Source organism: Armigeres subalbatus, chromosome 3 (genome assembly GCF_024139115.2).
Source record: "Armigeres subalbatus isolate Guangzhou_Male chromosome 3, GZ_Asu_2, whole genome shotgun sequence".
In the NCBI taxonomy this organism is placed as follows: Eukaryota; Metazoa; Arthropoda; class Insecta; order Diptera; family Culicidae; genus Armigeres; species Armigeres subalbatus.
The window spans coordinates 121097432-121114991 of NC_085141.1; the positions used below are offsets into that span (position 1 = coordinate 121097432).

Genomic DNA, 17560 nt, shown 5'->3' on the forward strand with positions numbered 1-17560 from the left:
AAAAATCTTGAATGTAGGGGAAGAGGGCCCAAAACGGCAAGAATTTCTTCAACGTGATTTACAAAAAAATTACCGTAGCAATTAAAATTTGTATCTTTTTTTTGTCTTGTTATTAGCTATTTACATATTTTATTTATAAAAGCAAAAGAAACAGAATAAGGTACACCGATGAGCTGTCTTCAAATAAATTCTCCCAACTATGTATTCCTACTGACATCCGGCAATTGAACTATCAACACGACACAAAGCAGCTGGGAAATTCTGGAACGCCAAGTCGTTGAGCTCTGAGTCGAATTGCTGCAAAATAAAAAAAAAGCTTATCATCTCGAACTTTAACAACACACAAATCGCTATATCTTACATCGTTAAACGAGAAACTCGGTACGAAGGTCAATGGAATTTGCTGGGTGCGTCGTTCGGCTTCCAGCTGCAGCTGTACTCCCTGGATACCTTCCACACAGTTTTGGGTCGAAACCAGATCCACGCCAGAGCGGAAGGTGCACTAAGGAAAGATATAACGTATACAATGATGTTCAAATCAATCAAATTAAATGATTGAACGGTGCGAAATGACAAAACTACCAATTTTCATGCTGTTAATTGACCGTTTTATTACGATAAGATAGCTTATCGGCACTCGGCAAACGCGTTCACAATTAAACTCACCTCCCATCCACGTGGATCAGCGGCAAAGTTCATCTGGCAGGTAACGAACGAAACCTGCGCGTCCTGTTGCGGAAGTCTGTCCAGCACGCACGACTGGATCCTATTTCCTTCGCATTCAAGTGGTCCATGTTGACACTCAAATGACTCGCCACCGTTGATACTCTGGCAAGAAAAAAAATGTAACAATACAAATTCGATTTATTCGGGGACATAACACTATATTATTTAACAACGGCGGCAGTGAATTTGGCAGTAATTGAACGATAATGCTTATCGGCTTTTTTGTGTCGACTGATAAGAGTGTCATGCTGTCAATCTGAGTTACAGCTGTCAACAGTCTGGGATTTAGTAAGCCAATTTCTGGAAAAAAAATTCTGTCCACTGCAATCTAAGATAAGCCGATGCATTTTTGCTTCATAGGAAATATGGCTGGATTTTCTTTGGTTTATCGGATGTGGACTATTTTTAATTTTCATTTCCATTCTGCAGTTAACGGAGCCGACCAAGTCCATGTAATCAAATGGGAAAGGAAAGTAAGTGTGTGATCATTGCTATTACTAGAGACCTGGGGGACCTCTGTACATCCACTATTACCACGGTAAAGTAAAAGTTTCTCGGAAAACACGGTTAAAAGGATTTGAAACATACGAGAAAAATCTAGATTAACACTGATAAGTAGAAAGATCCTAATTTTTGCATTGTACTCATGGTACGCAATTTGTATTGAGTAAATCGGATAGGTACAAGTGTCAAAAAAGTAAATTTTCCTTAGCACCGTTTGATATTAGTATTTTAGCCATAACATCTGAGCCTATAATCCAACCTAGCCAATCGAGAAAAAGCAAGTAGACTAACTCCTCATAGCGATCATAGATTTAGGAAGTGAAGAAAGTGTTTCGAGAGATGTGACGAATTAACATCTACAACAATTCACACGACCCTGGAGTATATCGCATCGATGTATTTATTATTATTTTATAGCATACTTGAGGAGCAAATCGTTTTCTTCAAGAGCGTCATAAACCCGTAATTGTTATTCCAGATAGGAGGAGCGATCGCTTTTTTGATAAGCACGTTGACTGACCAACAAGTGATCTTAATATATATTATCAAGTCACTCACTCACTACGCACCTCTAAAGGTTCATACTTTGTTTTCCTTCTACGATTTTTGTAATCCGTTTTTATTTTTCTTCTTTTTTTCCTTCTTCTCTTTTCATTTTCTCCTTTCTTATTCCTTCTTCTATATGCTTTCTTCCTTTACTTTCTACAATATTCTATTCGTTCTTTTTGGTCTTCAACCTATGCCTTTCAAGCTTTATTTTTATATTTTTTCCTTCCTTCTCCATACTACTATACTTTTGTATTAACGGCTTTTCAGTATCATAAATGATAATGTGATAATATTTGTAACAAATTTGATTGAAATCGGTTCAGGGGTCCAGAATTTACACAAAATTTACAATGTTCTGAAAACTCAGATGTGAATATGTACATTATGTGGAAGATTTGAAAAATTTATTGGAAGTAACAACTTTCCCTTCGATGGGATTCGAACCCACGACCCTCAGTACGCTAGACTAGTGCTTCAATCAACTAAGCTGCGAAGGACCTCCATCGGCCTTTGCAACTTACAACCTCACTTGATCAGTACAATTGCTGATGAAGAATGTGTGTAGCCACCAGACATTCTAAATACTCACGCTCCTCTAATGTGCACGTGTATTATACACATGAGGAAGTTTGACAAATGGATTGCAGTGGATTCGACTATGCTTCCAATTTGGAAACTTCGGGCTCATTCTGTGGCCGCTAAGTTGCGAAGACCGATGAAGGTCCTTCGTAGCTTAGTTGGTTAAAGCATCAGTCTAGCGTACTGAGGGTCGTGGGTTCGAGTCCAATCGAAGGGAAAGTGGTTACCTTCAATACATTTTTTAAATCAAAATCTTCCACATAATGTACATGAGTTTTCGGAACATTGTAAATCAACGTCCAAGCCGGGTGGTTTAATATCCGGAACATACGGAAGATCCATCAATTACGAAACGCAAAAATTGGACTTTTTCAAACCCCCTTCCCCCTATGTCATACTTCTTGTATGAAGCTTTTACTATGGATCGTCACACTTTACTCAACCCACCTCCCACTCTAAGCATTACGTAATTTGTGGACGTTCCTTAGCTTTGATTGAACTACACAAAATTGTTCATTTTCTAAACAATGTGCCATTTCCGTTGTCCCATCAGTGGCCCTCGCAAAACCAACACAATCTACTTCTCAGTGTAGCGAATATGTAATCCAAATTTAGTTAAAATCGTTACTGGGAGATAAAAATAACACTGGTTTACTTATTTCCAATATAGTACCCCTCCCACATACCCTCCCTTTTTCCCAACAAACCACCCACCATATCTATGATTTCCCACTTCGGATAGAGAAATTGTGTAAAATTTGATTGAAATCGGTCGGGGGTTCAATATTTCCGGTAAATTGATCATTTTTTCAAAGAAAAATGAAGGAAAAAAAAGAGTGAAGAAAGAAAGAAGAAATAAGGGAAAAAAACTGTTTCCTGCAAAACTGAAGAAAGTAAGAAAGAATGGAGGAAGAATGAAGAAAGAGAGAAAAAAAGAAGATAGAAAGAAGGAAGAAAGGAGGAAAACAAGGAAAGAAGTAAGAAAGTAGGAAAAAAAGAAGGAAAAAATGAGAAAGAATGAAGAAAGATAGAAAAAACAAGAAATAAATAAGGCAGGCAGAAGGTAGAAAGAAGCAAGAAAGAAGGAATCAAGAAAGAAAAAGAATCAAGAAAAAAGAAATTAGTATTCACTATACACTTTTCTTCATTTTCTGATTTTTTTTTCTACCTACAATCTGGTTTCGATGGCGATTGCGACCAGAGAGTTAAATTTTATTTACTCAATAAGCACAATTAACAGTGCCTCAAACCCACTGACAAGCCTACAATAGAATTATATTATTCTTGTTCCGAATAGGCGCGAATAGGTTGGACTGGATTTTTCTTGATTCGAAAAGGTTCAATGCGATTTTGTCTATCAACCGCCCCTCTTCAGAGTTGGATTTTTAATCTAAGCCCGTGAAATCGCGAAAAAGGTTGTTTTTTTTATTACATAAGTTTATTGAATCTTCCAGAAATTCGGATAATTACAATGGTTTTTATTGCTTTATTAACATTTGACCATGGTTTACAACAGCATACACAAATCATGGAGAAAATCTTCATTTAGATCGTGATTTTGAACTTTCCTCGTATCGTCACGTTTTATGTTTTAATAATTTGCTATTTGTATCACGCTTCTCAAGGTTGACTCTTGCTGATGTTCTTCACAGAACGTCAGTTATTTCAATGAATCACATACAGTGGTTGGTTTCCTACCCACCGCTGCCGTATCTGCGAGCCTGCTAACAGCGGCACACTAGGAGTTAACTTTCGGAAATCGATGGCGAAAGGCATCTAAAGTTTAATATCTTGAAAATAATCACCTAAATAAAAAAAATGGTAGGCGTAGTAGCAGACACCTTTCTACATAACTGATACCAAATAGATTTTCGTGAAAACTTCCTGCTGTTGTGGAAACCTGCGTTAGATGTCTTTCGCCATACAAACTTCAAGTGGTTAACTCATGCTGGCTATTTTTACATAAACGTTAGCGCCTGGATGTGGCAGCTGCGGTTAGGAAACCAACCACTGTATGTGATTCATTGAGCGCTCAACTTGTTTTATATCATGCTCCCAACATGCTGCCCAAAAAAAGTCCTTGTTTTATATATCCTTGAATGTATCAAAAAATGTGTCTAGAAACAAAATTTCCTAAGCGGAGATATATATTCACATATCTATGTGAACATAAGTCATAATATTTTCGTGTTTTGAATACACGTGAACTATTTCAAGATTTCCAAAACGTCCTGTAGTTCAAAACATGCTACAGACCTTTCTGGTTCTTCAAAAACGTCCTTGAAATCGTAATGTTTGCACTACCCGATCATCCATGTTTGTAAACGTAGTGGTTCTACGCCTCCCTCAACAAAATAAGTCAACGACTGTATTCGAATAAACATTGCTCAACCCCAACACCTACTTAGTCATTATACATTGGACGATAAATTGAACTTAACTCAAGATCATTTTAAGAACCTTGGACATCTCATGATCAAGGAAATTAGGATCACGTTTTTATTGAAGGTTCTTGGGTATATGCCGATGCTTAGGACATTGTAAAAGTCTTGGTTGATCCGGTACACCCTGTCGTTAATCTGCTGCATCTCGATCGAGATATGGAGAGATCGTGGAATGGGAGAAAATTGAAAAGGGTACTAGATCGAAAAAGGCTCGTTGTTATGAAGAACAACTACAAAACAAATGTCATTTCTTGTTTCTAATGTGATTGTTATATTGCCCCAAGGTGGTCTAGTAGCCTAGAAATGTAAATATATCGACACAGGGAGAATGAATCCTGAACAAAATATGACCAGAACACATCGAAATAGAGAAATATCAAAATAGTGAGCTCATCGAAATGTAGAAAGCAAAAATGTAAGTATCGCCATCTTCTTGCCCTCAGATGTGTTCAATCTATTTTACAATCATTCTAAGTAGTTGAAACAGTGACCCATTCTCACCCCCATTTGAACCATTGTCACCTCCGACAACGTCAGATTTAAAGAATCGAGCAAACCATCGACATAGGGAGAGATATCGAGATATAGTATATCATGATGTAGAGAGTCTACTGCAGATATCTTAGGTTGATCTCGAAAACGTTGAATATCTTGAATATCTCTATCGAAAAAAGTAGGTTGACATGATGCGCATATAGTACTTAAGTATATTTTTTTTCTTAGTTGTACCTAGGGTGGTCGGTATTGGCAATTTTTTGGCAAATGCCGGTATTCCGCAAGGATGTTATCGATCATCTAGTAATTTGCGTTCAATCATTTAGTAGTTTGTCAATAACTCATTCCAGAAGCTGAATTTCAAAATGTGTTGTATGGCGCACATCTAGTGCGAAGGTTTTTCTACAACTCTGCCTAATGGTTCGTTATTAGAATTCAACTAATAACAGAGTTATAGCGCTAGTAGCAGTAACTTTAACTAAATGATTGAAATTTTGTTATTATTTAGTCTAAGTTACTGAAACTGTAGCTATAACTCCGTTACTAGTGGAAATCAAACAACGAACCATCAGGCAGAGTTGCAGAATAACCTTCGCACTAGAAGTCTATCATACAACACATTTTGAAATTCAGCTTTCGGAGTGAGTTATTGACAAACTACTTAATGATCGAACGCGAATGGCTAAATGATCGAAAACATCCTTGGTATTCCGTATTTGGTGTAGTCAATACCATAAATACCGGTTTTTGTGATAATTTCAGGTATTCAAAGACAAACTTTTGATTATGGCTTTTGGATGAAATACAACTTAAGTAGACATAACATACTGAGCAAAGCATCTTCCAATCCGCATTTGTTGGCAATGTTGAAAACTACTGAGAATTCCCTCTCTGGTTCAACCGAAGTTGGACGAATGGCTCCAAGCTAGACAGTCGAAAATCAGTGTCAAACACTTGCCCTTAATCCCTTCAGATTTATATTAGGAGAATTCCTTACGGATTGCATGCAAGGACCCTGGCGTCAACGTATTTACCATCAGCAACGCAAGTGTTTTGCTCTGCAGTATCTTCGCAAGTTGTTCTTTTACCGATAAACCAGAAAAAATATCGATAGATGCATCTTCATCGTACAGATCGTCAGGTATGGTCGTTGTCTCAGTTTCAACGATCGCATCAGTAGCTCTGGATGTCTTGAAGAAAATGCCAAAATCGTTTCTGATCAATTGCTTCATTATTTGCAGAATTATTAAAAAAACAAAAAGATCGGCGTATTCTGATCGTCTCTTTTGGTTTCATTCCTTAAAAGCATTGAATAATTGGTGAAAATTGTTGTGGCTTGATTTGATAATTGTTCCAACATAAATTGGAGCACCTCGTCGGCTTAATATAGAGTGCAGAACTCACAGTAGTGCCACAGCAGCTTGAACAGGTACGAGGGCTTGAATTATTTCACCAACCCACGGTGGAGAAGCTAGAACAAATGGCTGACTAAAAACCCTTTCTCGTTTTTCGAACTTTTGCATAGTATTATATTTTTAGAATATTCTTCAATATTATCTCCATTATGTGTCATTGACAGTGTTGGTAAAAACTCAAAATCTCAAAACTCATGGATGATTCAAATCAAGCGTGAGTTGAAACGCACCCAACTCAGCACCTAAAAACTCATGGATGAGTTGAATCATCCCTTTGAATCATCGTAGGTTTTCTTTTGTTCTCCTTTATTAAAAACAGTGAATTGACGTTTGTCGCATAAAATATTAGACACTCTTTTATGTATAAGCAATAAATTGCCCCCAAATTGATTTCAAATGCGTTTTTAATCCGAAATGATTTTTTGGCAAATGAGTAAAATGATGCGTTTTAGCATGAAAAATTCAAGCGTGATGCATTCCTTTAAAATCGCAGACCATTTCGTTCGCACGGGAGCGCTCATTGATTGAGATTTATGAGTGATTTTACCAACACTGGTCATTGAATTTTTTACGTTTGTTCCTTATTAGTATTAATGACAACCTATCAAAAATCTTGTTAATTTGATGGTTTTCAGCGTGCTGTAAGACAAAGATCAGTTACCACTGCTGACTAATCGAAACAACACATATAATGTTAGGTTTGTAGTACACAAAACATCATTTATAGACTGCCCTAGGACTCCCAATGAGTTGAAATGAATTATATTTAACATTAAGATATTATTTCATCAACAAAAATAACTTGGAGTTTTTGACATTTTTTAACAAACTTCATTATTAAAAAAGTAGAAGTACTCCCTCGTATTCCGCTACGAGATTGTACACACATGAAAATATAGGCTTTCATCTTTCCATTGCGGGTTAAAGATCATCCGCACTCGTCCGCAAACGAATTTGCGAGTAACTTCAAAATAGGTTGTTTTCATATTTTCCGCCATTGTTTTCAACAGTATATAGGCAGAAAAATTCCGCAGATAACTTTTTCTGGTTTTCGAGGCATTTGATACATAGACATGATTGAATACAATAGTAATATACTCTGTTTTTTGTTATTCACTCTTTCATTTGGTAGGCTCAAATGCTGATAGGGCGTTATGGAGCCGATTAAAAAGAAACTTTTTAATACAATTTCGTAACCTAACCCTCAAATAATAATGTTAGTTTGAGGCATCTGCTGCTCATTTAAATCTCTACAAAGCATAGCGCACCCCCCAGAAGTAGTACTGGGAGGTAGTTCCTGGGAGAAACGATGGTGGAGCCCAAGGGAGTTTAGTCGGTATTACCGGTATGGTCGAGTCCGACACTCCAGTAGAGTAGAGTGGGGCAAGAGTGCGCGTGGGGTAAGAGTACGTTTTCGATTTTTTTAAGTAATAAAAAAAGATAAACTAGCAGCACTGCATCAGTTTGACAGGTATTCTGGCCAACCATTATCTTGTGTAATTGTAAACGATTTGAATAAACAACAAAGAAGATATGGAGTTAGATAACTTTTTGGTCATTTTGCTAAAAATAATTGGGTTTCCGCAACTAGTATTTCATTACCATATATACGCTCAATCAGGTGAACATTATACCATTTCGATAACCTATTATATAGAGTACTTTATGGTACAGAACACCAATCCGGTTGGTTTTCCAAGAAGTCAAAACCATTACTTGAATAATTTTTGGGACTGTGGGGTAAAAGTACGCAGGAACCGGTGGGGCAAGAGTACGCATATGAATCTTCAAGTTATGATGTCAAACCCGTATCTCCGGCCGAAATAAGACTTCTTCCAAAGCGTAAAGATCCACAACTAAGAAAAAAGGGACAGAATTCGAAATTATCACAAGTTTTTAGGATAAGTTGAAGTAGTTCGGTGTTAGAAAGGACTTAGTGAACAAAGCACTGAAGCGAAATAATGAAATTGTATTAGGACTTGTTGTACACCTAAACGTAGTACGAAAACACAACTTCATCTAAATAATAATTTCATCTAATCAAAAGAAACATTCATAAATTACGCAACGTTTAGCTGGGAGGGGTTGCGAGATGTGTGACGATCCATATAATTTTTAGAGGATTCATACAAATAGTGTAAGAAAGGGGGTGGAGGGGTGATGAAATAGCCAAAATTTACGTTACGTGATTGGTGGACTTTCTTAAAGGAAAATGCCTTTGTATACGCCACGCGAAACTTGATATATATTTTTACCTCTGTAGTTTTTCGTATATATAAAAAACAATGGTTTTTCGTATGAAAGTGCACATTTTTAGGACCCCCTCCCCCTTTAAGAGTTACGTAATCTTTAAACATTCCCTAATATATGCTCATTAAACATCAATTAAATGTTATTAACTCTTATTTGTGTTAATACATACTTAAAGCACATGATTGGATAAATGCGTACTCTTACCCCACCCGATGCGCACTTTTACCCCACCGGTGGGGTAAGAGTGCGTTTTTCACTTGTCTTGCAATAAAGGTTCTACTAAAACGAATCTCAATAATTTTAATATTTTTTTCACTGGGTAACATAAAGGAAGAGTATATGAATCATCGACACTGATTTGATATGCAGAAGCTTGCTTCATAAGGGCCACATGATCGATTGAAAACTAAGTGCGTACTCTTGCACCACTCTACTCTACACTTCCGTGTGGTAGTTTGGCAACTACAATGCACGTGTACTGGGTTAGTGTGTAAATGCATTCTCCCTTGTAAAAAAAAAAAAACGCATAGCACATGCTCCATTATCTTTCATCTTCTTCCTACTAACCAATCTTAAGAAAAATCTAAATATCAATTGTATTGAATTTGGCGATTGCATTGACAACAGATATGTAAATCTCGATATAACTTAAATACATCATAGTTGATATTATGTAGACAAGTTGAAGCAAAGAAATAATATGGGGTAGGGGAAGTGCCACTTCAAACTAAATAGAAACAATTCGAATAAGCAGTCTATTTGGTCTTAAGTGAAGTAACCACTTGAGGCAACCTTGTACATAGGACCAAAACAGGAAATAGAAAGAAACATTTCGTCTCCAAAAATAATCGATCCTATGTTTTTTTACCAGTTCATTTATTTGGTAGGCTCAGTCGTGTGTGACACTTTGCGGAGCCGCAATTCTCAAGTATGATATTTTTACATGGTATATCATATTATCTTAACAGTTAGTTGGGAGGGACATAGACCATAATACTCGTGGCGACTCAAGGTTAAAAACTTAATACAGGACGGACGGGGTAGGGATTTGGGTTTAGGTTATTTCAGCTGCTCATCCGGGCGTTTGCTCGATTTTGCGTTTTTTGAATCGTGTTCAACAAAATGTTGGTGGGATTCTTTGAATCAGCGATAAGAAGGCGAAGTTCTTGTTCCCAAGATCTCAATCCGGAATCTGTCTGGTACAAAGGAATCCAGGGTGGGATGAAGCGACTAGGAAAACGGTCAGCAAATTGCTATGATCTGGTTTGCAACACTTTTTGTTGAGGCACACTGCAACTTGTAGAAAGTTTTGGCGAGTTGTACGAATGCGGCTTACAACCATTCTGGATCATTTGCAATCAAAGTTGTCAATTCTGATAGATCTGGCTGGTATTCAACAAGATGATCATCCAACGTGGCAAGAGTTTGTCTTGCATGATCAAAGTTTTTTTTCTCTAGCTCCAAGCACCAAAATTACGCTGGAGAGTTGTTTTTTTCAACGCCATATTCTCTAAATAAATGAAGGACAGAAAGATATTCAAAAGATAACATCAAATTTATTAGTGTTATTAGCAGCTTTTGTTAAAAGCTTCATAACTTATCATGAGCCCCTATCCCCTATTGTAATACTTCATCACGAAATCTCTCCCTCCAAAAAACGACACCATACTCAAATGCACATTCTTGGATATGTATCGAAACTTTGAGTGTAACGAAATAATACAAACCAAAAAATTATTAATGTTACTGGTGACGTAATGGAAAAAACTGACACAATACCACAAGACGTAATATGCATTGAGATGTATTTTTCAGTCAATTTGGATGCACACAAAAGTTTCAGTACAATCGCCACAGTTTTAATGAAAAACAAACTGAAATTTACATCCATCGAACCCAAAGCACAGCAACCGGTGCGATGAACGTATGAAACGACAACACACGCACCCAACAGCCAAGCAGCCGACGGGTTAATGCAATGAACAGAGCATGCGCAGAAGAATGTAGAACTTGTTTCACTTTGAACTCTGCTTCTTCATGAAGCGGTGCTGGCTGTGTGGTAGCGTGAGTGGCGCTCACGCAGTGAACCAATGTTCGATTCCCGTCTGGTACTTTATCATTTTTGTTAAAATAATACAGCCAAGTAAATTTAAAAGTGAACTTAGTTTCACATTTATCATAACACAATTTCGCATCAATAATGATGCTCGTGGGTGTCGGTCTGGAAGCATCTAAAGTTACATGGCTTTTTCGAAGTGTGAGTTTGTGCAACAAGTTGCAAAAAGATGATTTTTCCTGTCACACTTCTTTAATCAACACTTTTAATTGAGAAGAAATTTATTTTAAAAAATTACTTACGGGCTCTCAATTGGAAAAAAAAATTAATTTCCAAATTCTCGTTTCAGAGAGCGAACAATGGCGCTTAAACCTAGGCTATTTAGCCACCCAAGTAACCGTAAGCATTATATTACTGCTTGATAATGGCCTTATATTGGCATTCAAACTGCTTAAAAGTTGAACAATAGCATTATTCATGCCTATATGTTCTATAAAAGCATTGCTAATGCATTGAAGCACAGACAAAATGGCACTATTATTAGCATTATATTCGTCTGTAATGCTTATTTATGGCTATACTTAATGCATAGAAACACTTGTCATTTCAGGTGCATAGATGTTCTAAGCAGGCATTAGGAATGCAAGCCTTGGATCTATTTATAGACATTCAATCATTAGAAACATCCTATATTTATAGCCACAAGATTATACTCGTTCTAATTCATAATAACCCAGATAAAGCCACCAAACAGTGATGATTCACGTTTTCGCACACGTTATAAAATGCAATAAAATACATATGTTAACCATTGATCAACTTACATATTGGCATCCATTTATATCCATTTATAATAAAACAGTTTTTTTTTCAATCGGTAAATTCCTCATCCATATGTGGGTTTTTGCACAGACATCAACGCAATTCGTCGAGCTTTGTAGATTGGTTTACAACACTATGAGTCATCAGACTTCTTAAATACCAAAAGTTCATTTTGGGAATGAATATATTATAGCCTTTCATCAAGCTTCACGTACACCATGTACAAGAAATTTAAATATATTTATCGATTTTAAAATTCATAACATTAGTTTCAATGTATCCCTCATATAAATCAACATTAACCCCGTAGTTCGGAAAAAATTTAGGCATAACTCGTCCATATAAGAAGTATCTCGTTGTTCAAAGTGACGAAGGGTTGGATCTGAGAGGTTGGATCGGCTGAAAGAGTTCCATAGCTGGAAGTTTACCCATCGCTTTTTGTGGTTTACGTTCAACAATGTCGGAATAATTTTCCATCGATTTCTGATCTTGAAGTTCCTGTGAATAAAAATAAATATTCAACATTGCGTATCTTTTCTAACATTCAAACTAAACTTACATGTGTAGCTGAAACTGGTAAAGCTATTCCGATTTGTATTATTCCGGTGATCGAATGAATCGATCCGTTATCCAAATGCCTTTTTGGGTCAGTTCCACAAATCACAGCTGCTTCTCTTCTCCATCCGTTTTCAACTATCCACAGCGAAGGTAGCATAAGCAGGAAAACATCACCGTTTTGGATAGCAGGATGTCTATTCGCGGTCATGATACCTATAAAATAACATTGATTTAAACCCCAAATATTTTATTGCGTTACGATTAACTTACCGATCGCACAGTGTTGATAAAAACAGCCCAAAATTATTGAATATTACGTATTTATAAAGAGTCGAGACATAAAATAAATTATGAGCAACTTACGAGATTGTTTATTAAAATACATTTGACGTTTCATCGTTTCGGTTCTATGGCAAAGTTGCCAGTTTTACAGTTTAGAATTAAGTAATATTAATATTAAATATTACTTACTTTTGAACTCCAAATAATAAAAGTTAAATTTGTTAATGACATTAGAAGCTTGTCATTAACAAATTTAACTTTTATTTAGCTCATGAATTAATCATATATATATAACAGAATGCAGAAAGAAATAGAAATCATTAGCAAAAATATATGGCTCCATAGTATTTTACCTTTGGAATTTTGAATTCAGGTTATAGTATACCTCCTGGTATACCTATACTGGCAACACAACTGATCTGAGATTGAAACTAGATTGGCTGAGTTTTATCTGCTATTTTTCATCGAATTCATACATATCCGATATGGCCCTAGCAGCAGAGACGCACTCCAGCAATACACGATGAGGGACACCGCAGCGCACCGCAGTTCGAGACCCAGAGAAGTAAAAATTCTTAACAATGAATTTAATTCAATTTATAAAGTACAAAAAAGATGGTGGTACAAATCTTGTTATCATTTTTTTCTTTTTATTTGTCTTTTATATATAAGTTAACTAAAAATAATTCAAACTAAAAATAGAAATGGAAAATTAAATCATGGCATATGCTTTCGAGTATGCTTTATAGAAGCATTAGCAGTGCTATGCACGGGCTGTCTACTTTGACATGATTATTCCGCAGCACTATTATAGCTTCAGCAGTGCTATATAAGTGCCATTTATCACCGCATTTTACTGGCACGCTATTTCGCCTTTTGCAGCTTTAAATAAGCATTATATTAGCACACAGAACTGAATGGCTTTAAAAGGCTGCATTATAATGAAATAAAATGCTTTATAAAAGCAATCTTATAATGCTTACGGTTACTTGGGCAGGGCAAGTTTAATAGCTTTGTCCCATCCCAGGAAAACCATCAATGGAGTGATATAATTTTCTTAGCATGGGCACTCCTAACGTATGTTCAAACTTATTATATCGTTTGCTTATGATGATATTCCTAAACTATATCCCCTACCAACCATCCAACTCCTTGACATCTATGAGGGCGTCGGTGAGTCGCTGGCCTCTCGCTAAGTAGATGTCATATCATCATTTCCTCCCTTTCCCTAGTAACGGAGAAGATGGGCGTGGCCAGCAATGGTAGCTTTCATGCTTTATCGTTTTGGACTTCTAATTGGGTTGCTATTAAATCCCAAACAGTAATCCATAAGCAATTGGAGTAAGAAAGTTAAAGAATATACATGACAACTATCAGTATGCAATCTACGAAATACTCCGTTACAACGCAACGCGCAACGCAACGCAAGTTGCAAAAAGATGATTTTTTCAGCACGAGTTGTACGTTTATAAATTGTACGTATTGTACGTAGGGATAAATACAACGAGTGCAGAAAAAATCGAGTTTTGCAACGAGTTGCACACGCTATTTTTTGCAATGACGAAAAATGAACTTTAATTTGATAAATCTGTATCAAAACTGTACAGTCTAATTTACTCCACATAATCATTGTTGCCAATAAATTATGTTGCTGCCGAGAACAATCAGATTCCATGTTACCGTGCCACATTGCATAATTCGATAAGCCGTAAAGCGATAGATGTACCTAGTTGCCTATGAAAATTTGTGATGCCTTGTCCACCAAACTATTTAACTTCTTACGGGCGCATAGAATACACTATTTGAGCACTTACCCAAGCTAATTCAGCATAATGTAGTCATGTAACTACTGTTTTGATGTTGGTTTTTCATTATAGCACCCAAATGAGTGTTATAATGAATATTATGCAACCCATTTGAGTTGCATAATGTTCATTAAAGCACCCATTTCGTTGGTAAGGAAAAGTAGGCCGTTTTATCACTCAAAGACGAACTGTAAACCAGATATTATGATCAGGAATTGCAAAAAAAAGCTTTTAAAGCAGCTGTACATAGATCTCAAGTCTGGAACTCGAGAACGGTTTGGATGATTCAAAATGTATCAAAACTATCTTACTATGTGTACTATTTTTGTAGGAAATATAATGCAACTGGTTGAATACATTTAAAAGGACAATTTGAATAATCCAAAACATCCCATAATTATCTGACGATATCGGTTGTGTGTTGAACTTAATGTAACGTTAAAAAAAAACACATAAATAAAGCCTTAAAAAATGACGATATCGGTTGATCTACCAAGAGATGTTATGCACATCGAAACATTAGGTAACGAAAAAAGCCTTCTAGCAGCTGTAGATCCCAATTCTCGAATTCAAGACTAGTTTGGATCACCCAGAATATCACAAAACTACTGTGCAGTGATTTTCTCATCTTTTATAAACTGTAATGGAGATGTTTGAAAACATTTCGAAATTTTGAGTAACAGAAACAGCTTCTTTTTTGCAGCTGTAGATCTCAAGTCCTAAACTCAAGTGTAGTTTGGATGACCTGGGACGTTCAAGGAAAATTGAAAACAGTTATCACGGTAACTCTATGGATACGTTTGTATAGAAAATTCTTTTTGAAACAGCACAGTTTGCTGCAATTTTTTTTCGAACTTCACAGTGTTCAGGACATTCTAGGTTGTAGTAAGGCTTTAGTCGCTCATGCTTAATATTTTATACTAATAAGGGATTAGTTTTAAGCAATTTTACAGAAAAGTTTTCTTTTTTATGCATCTTTCGATTTTATAAAACCATTTTTTTGTCATATAAGACCCCTTGGGCCAGAAAGGGTTAATAATGGGTCGCACTTACGAACGAAAAAGGCGGCAGAATAAGCAGAGAGCACTATTGATATGTTATGAAAAAGAATTCATAACATGAAATAAAAGAGTTTATGATAATTGTAATAATCCTAACACATATAGAATTATTACAATTATTTTTGTGAACTGAATCACAACTTGTTCAATCGTGTATAAGGCCGGAATTTCAACAAAATCTGGTTGGACCCGCAGTCCTTACTGGCTCAAGCACTAGGCTTTTCATCCGAAAGATCCTAATTAAAGAGAAAATCAAGAACGTGAATATATGAAAACATATTTTATACTAAATTTTAATTTATTTTGTCAAGATAAGTTCCGCCGAGTTACAGCAAGATTTTTACGGAGATTTTTGCAAAAGTGACGTTCGTTGCAACTGTACCAAATTGTCCTACTGTGAATCTAACAAAGCTCTTTTCTAACTGATGTTGAATTTTGAAAGGATGGTGCCCTATTTTTTCGAGCTCTAAGCTCTCTCAAATGATACTTTTCAACCTTTCTCGAGTGTTGTCATAAACATGTGAAAATGAAAAAAAAACATCTTGTGTCGAAGTTGCACGAAACCGTCGATATCTGCCGAATTACGGAAAGCCTTTGATAAAGACTCACATATCAGTAGATCAAACCGCGTACTAAAGGGGTTAAAATAACTAGCTTTTCTGTGTAGTAAAAACATTGCACTGGCACAATGTCTCCAATTGACTGGCTTATCTTCTTCGTTTCTTGATCTTGTGTAAAGCTTCGACACTCGCTCTCAAACAAAACCCGTACCGAATAAATTTAAGCTAAACACACTGTCCTTCACGATTTATCTGACTTGGCACCAACGGGTATTGGACAAAATTGAATTCTTCAATGCCACCATCTACCACAACTCGGCAGCACTACGAATTGCACATGCCGCTGCTGCCTTCTATAAAAGTTACTGCCACCCACCAATCCAACGGCAATAAACAACTTACCGTAGCCTTTCCGAATGGGATGAACTCCAGATCAATATAGTTTCGCAGGGCATCGTAATTGGGAGCCAGCTGATTGGACACCCAACGAATGCTGTCCGGGCACAGATGCTCGTAGAACACCGTCACCTTCACCTGCAGAATCACACACAAGTTGAAAAAATGAGACCCTAATTATTATTCACTAGACAGAATGATCCCCCCAAATTTAAGCGCGTCACTGATCAAATAAACGACCCGAAATTTAGCACATTTTCTAACCAGAAACACAGTGCTAAACTGGATATGGTAAATATTTACTCACTTTAGCATCGACACTAGCAGCCACGAGGGCCAGAATCAAAATGGGAACGACTCGCAACATGTTTCTATTCGGAATTGCGCGCGCGCTCGAACAACAAACTAGACCCAGTCACGAAAGGCACGACAAACTTGCTCTGCGGTCGATCAATTACTGTGCGCGCAATGTAGCTGCCGCTGCTCTTTTGGAGGTGTTTAAGAATGGCTCTTTGCAGACCGTGGGGACAAGAGCGCGAAATATGGTGCGGTGCTTTTCCTTCTCCTACTAAAATGTGTATCATAAATTAATAGCCGATACCGACTTGGATTTACCTACTATCGTTATCGTCGACTAAGCGACCGACCGGACGTCAACCAATACTGCTTCGCTCTAAGACCACGATATCGCCTATCTGAGCGCTTCGTTACGTGTAGTGTTGTAGAATCAGCTGAGCCGAAGGTGAGCAATTATCGGCCGCGACGGGTTCGGGAGTTCTAAATTTGATCGAATGGATACGCATAACGCGTCTGGCATGCGACAGAAATGAAGCTTTTCAGCTGGACTGAGCTGGTGGTCAGGGTTGAATTGTTTCACATCTATTTATCTTTAGAATTCTACATTTAACACGACTTTGGGATCACGTTAACCCTTTCGGGCCTTTTTTTGTATGTACATTGAAGTAAAGAACCTATCTGATTTGCTACAGCTGCAATGTTATTACTGGAAGATAACTTGCGGACCCTCCGTAGACTGCGTGGTTAGCGACGTGTAG

General features: G+C 36.9%; 1 protein-coding gene across 1 annotated transcript; it reads right to left on the reverse strand.

Annotated features, from left to right (window-relative positions):
* Positions 1-204: 204 nt before the first annotated feature.
* LOC134227083 (GILT-like protein 1) lies at positions 205-17136 on the reverse strand. The gene is made up of 5 exons (XM_062708328.1): positions 16813-17136; positions 16512-16643; positions 667-828; positions 362-502; positions 205-297 (listed from the first exon to the last, which is right to left on the reverse strand). Exons 1-5 carry the CDS (start codon positions 16870-16872, stop codon positions 208-210), a joined length of 585 nt encoding a protein of 194 aa, XP_062564312.1. The 5' UTR covers positions 16873-17136; the 3' UTR covers positions 205-207.
* Positions 17137-17560: the final 424 nt, after the last annotated feature.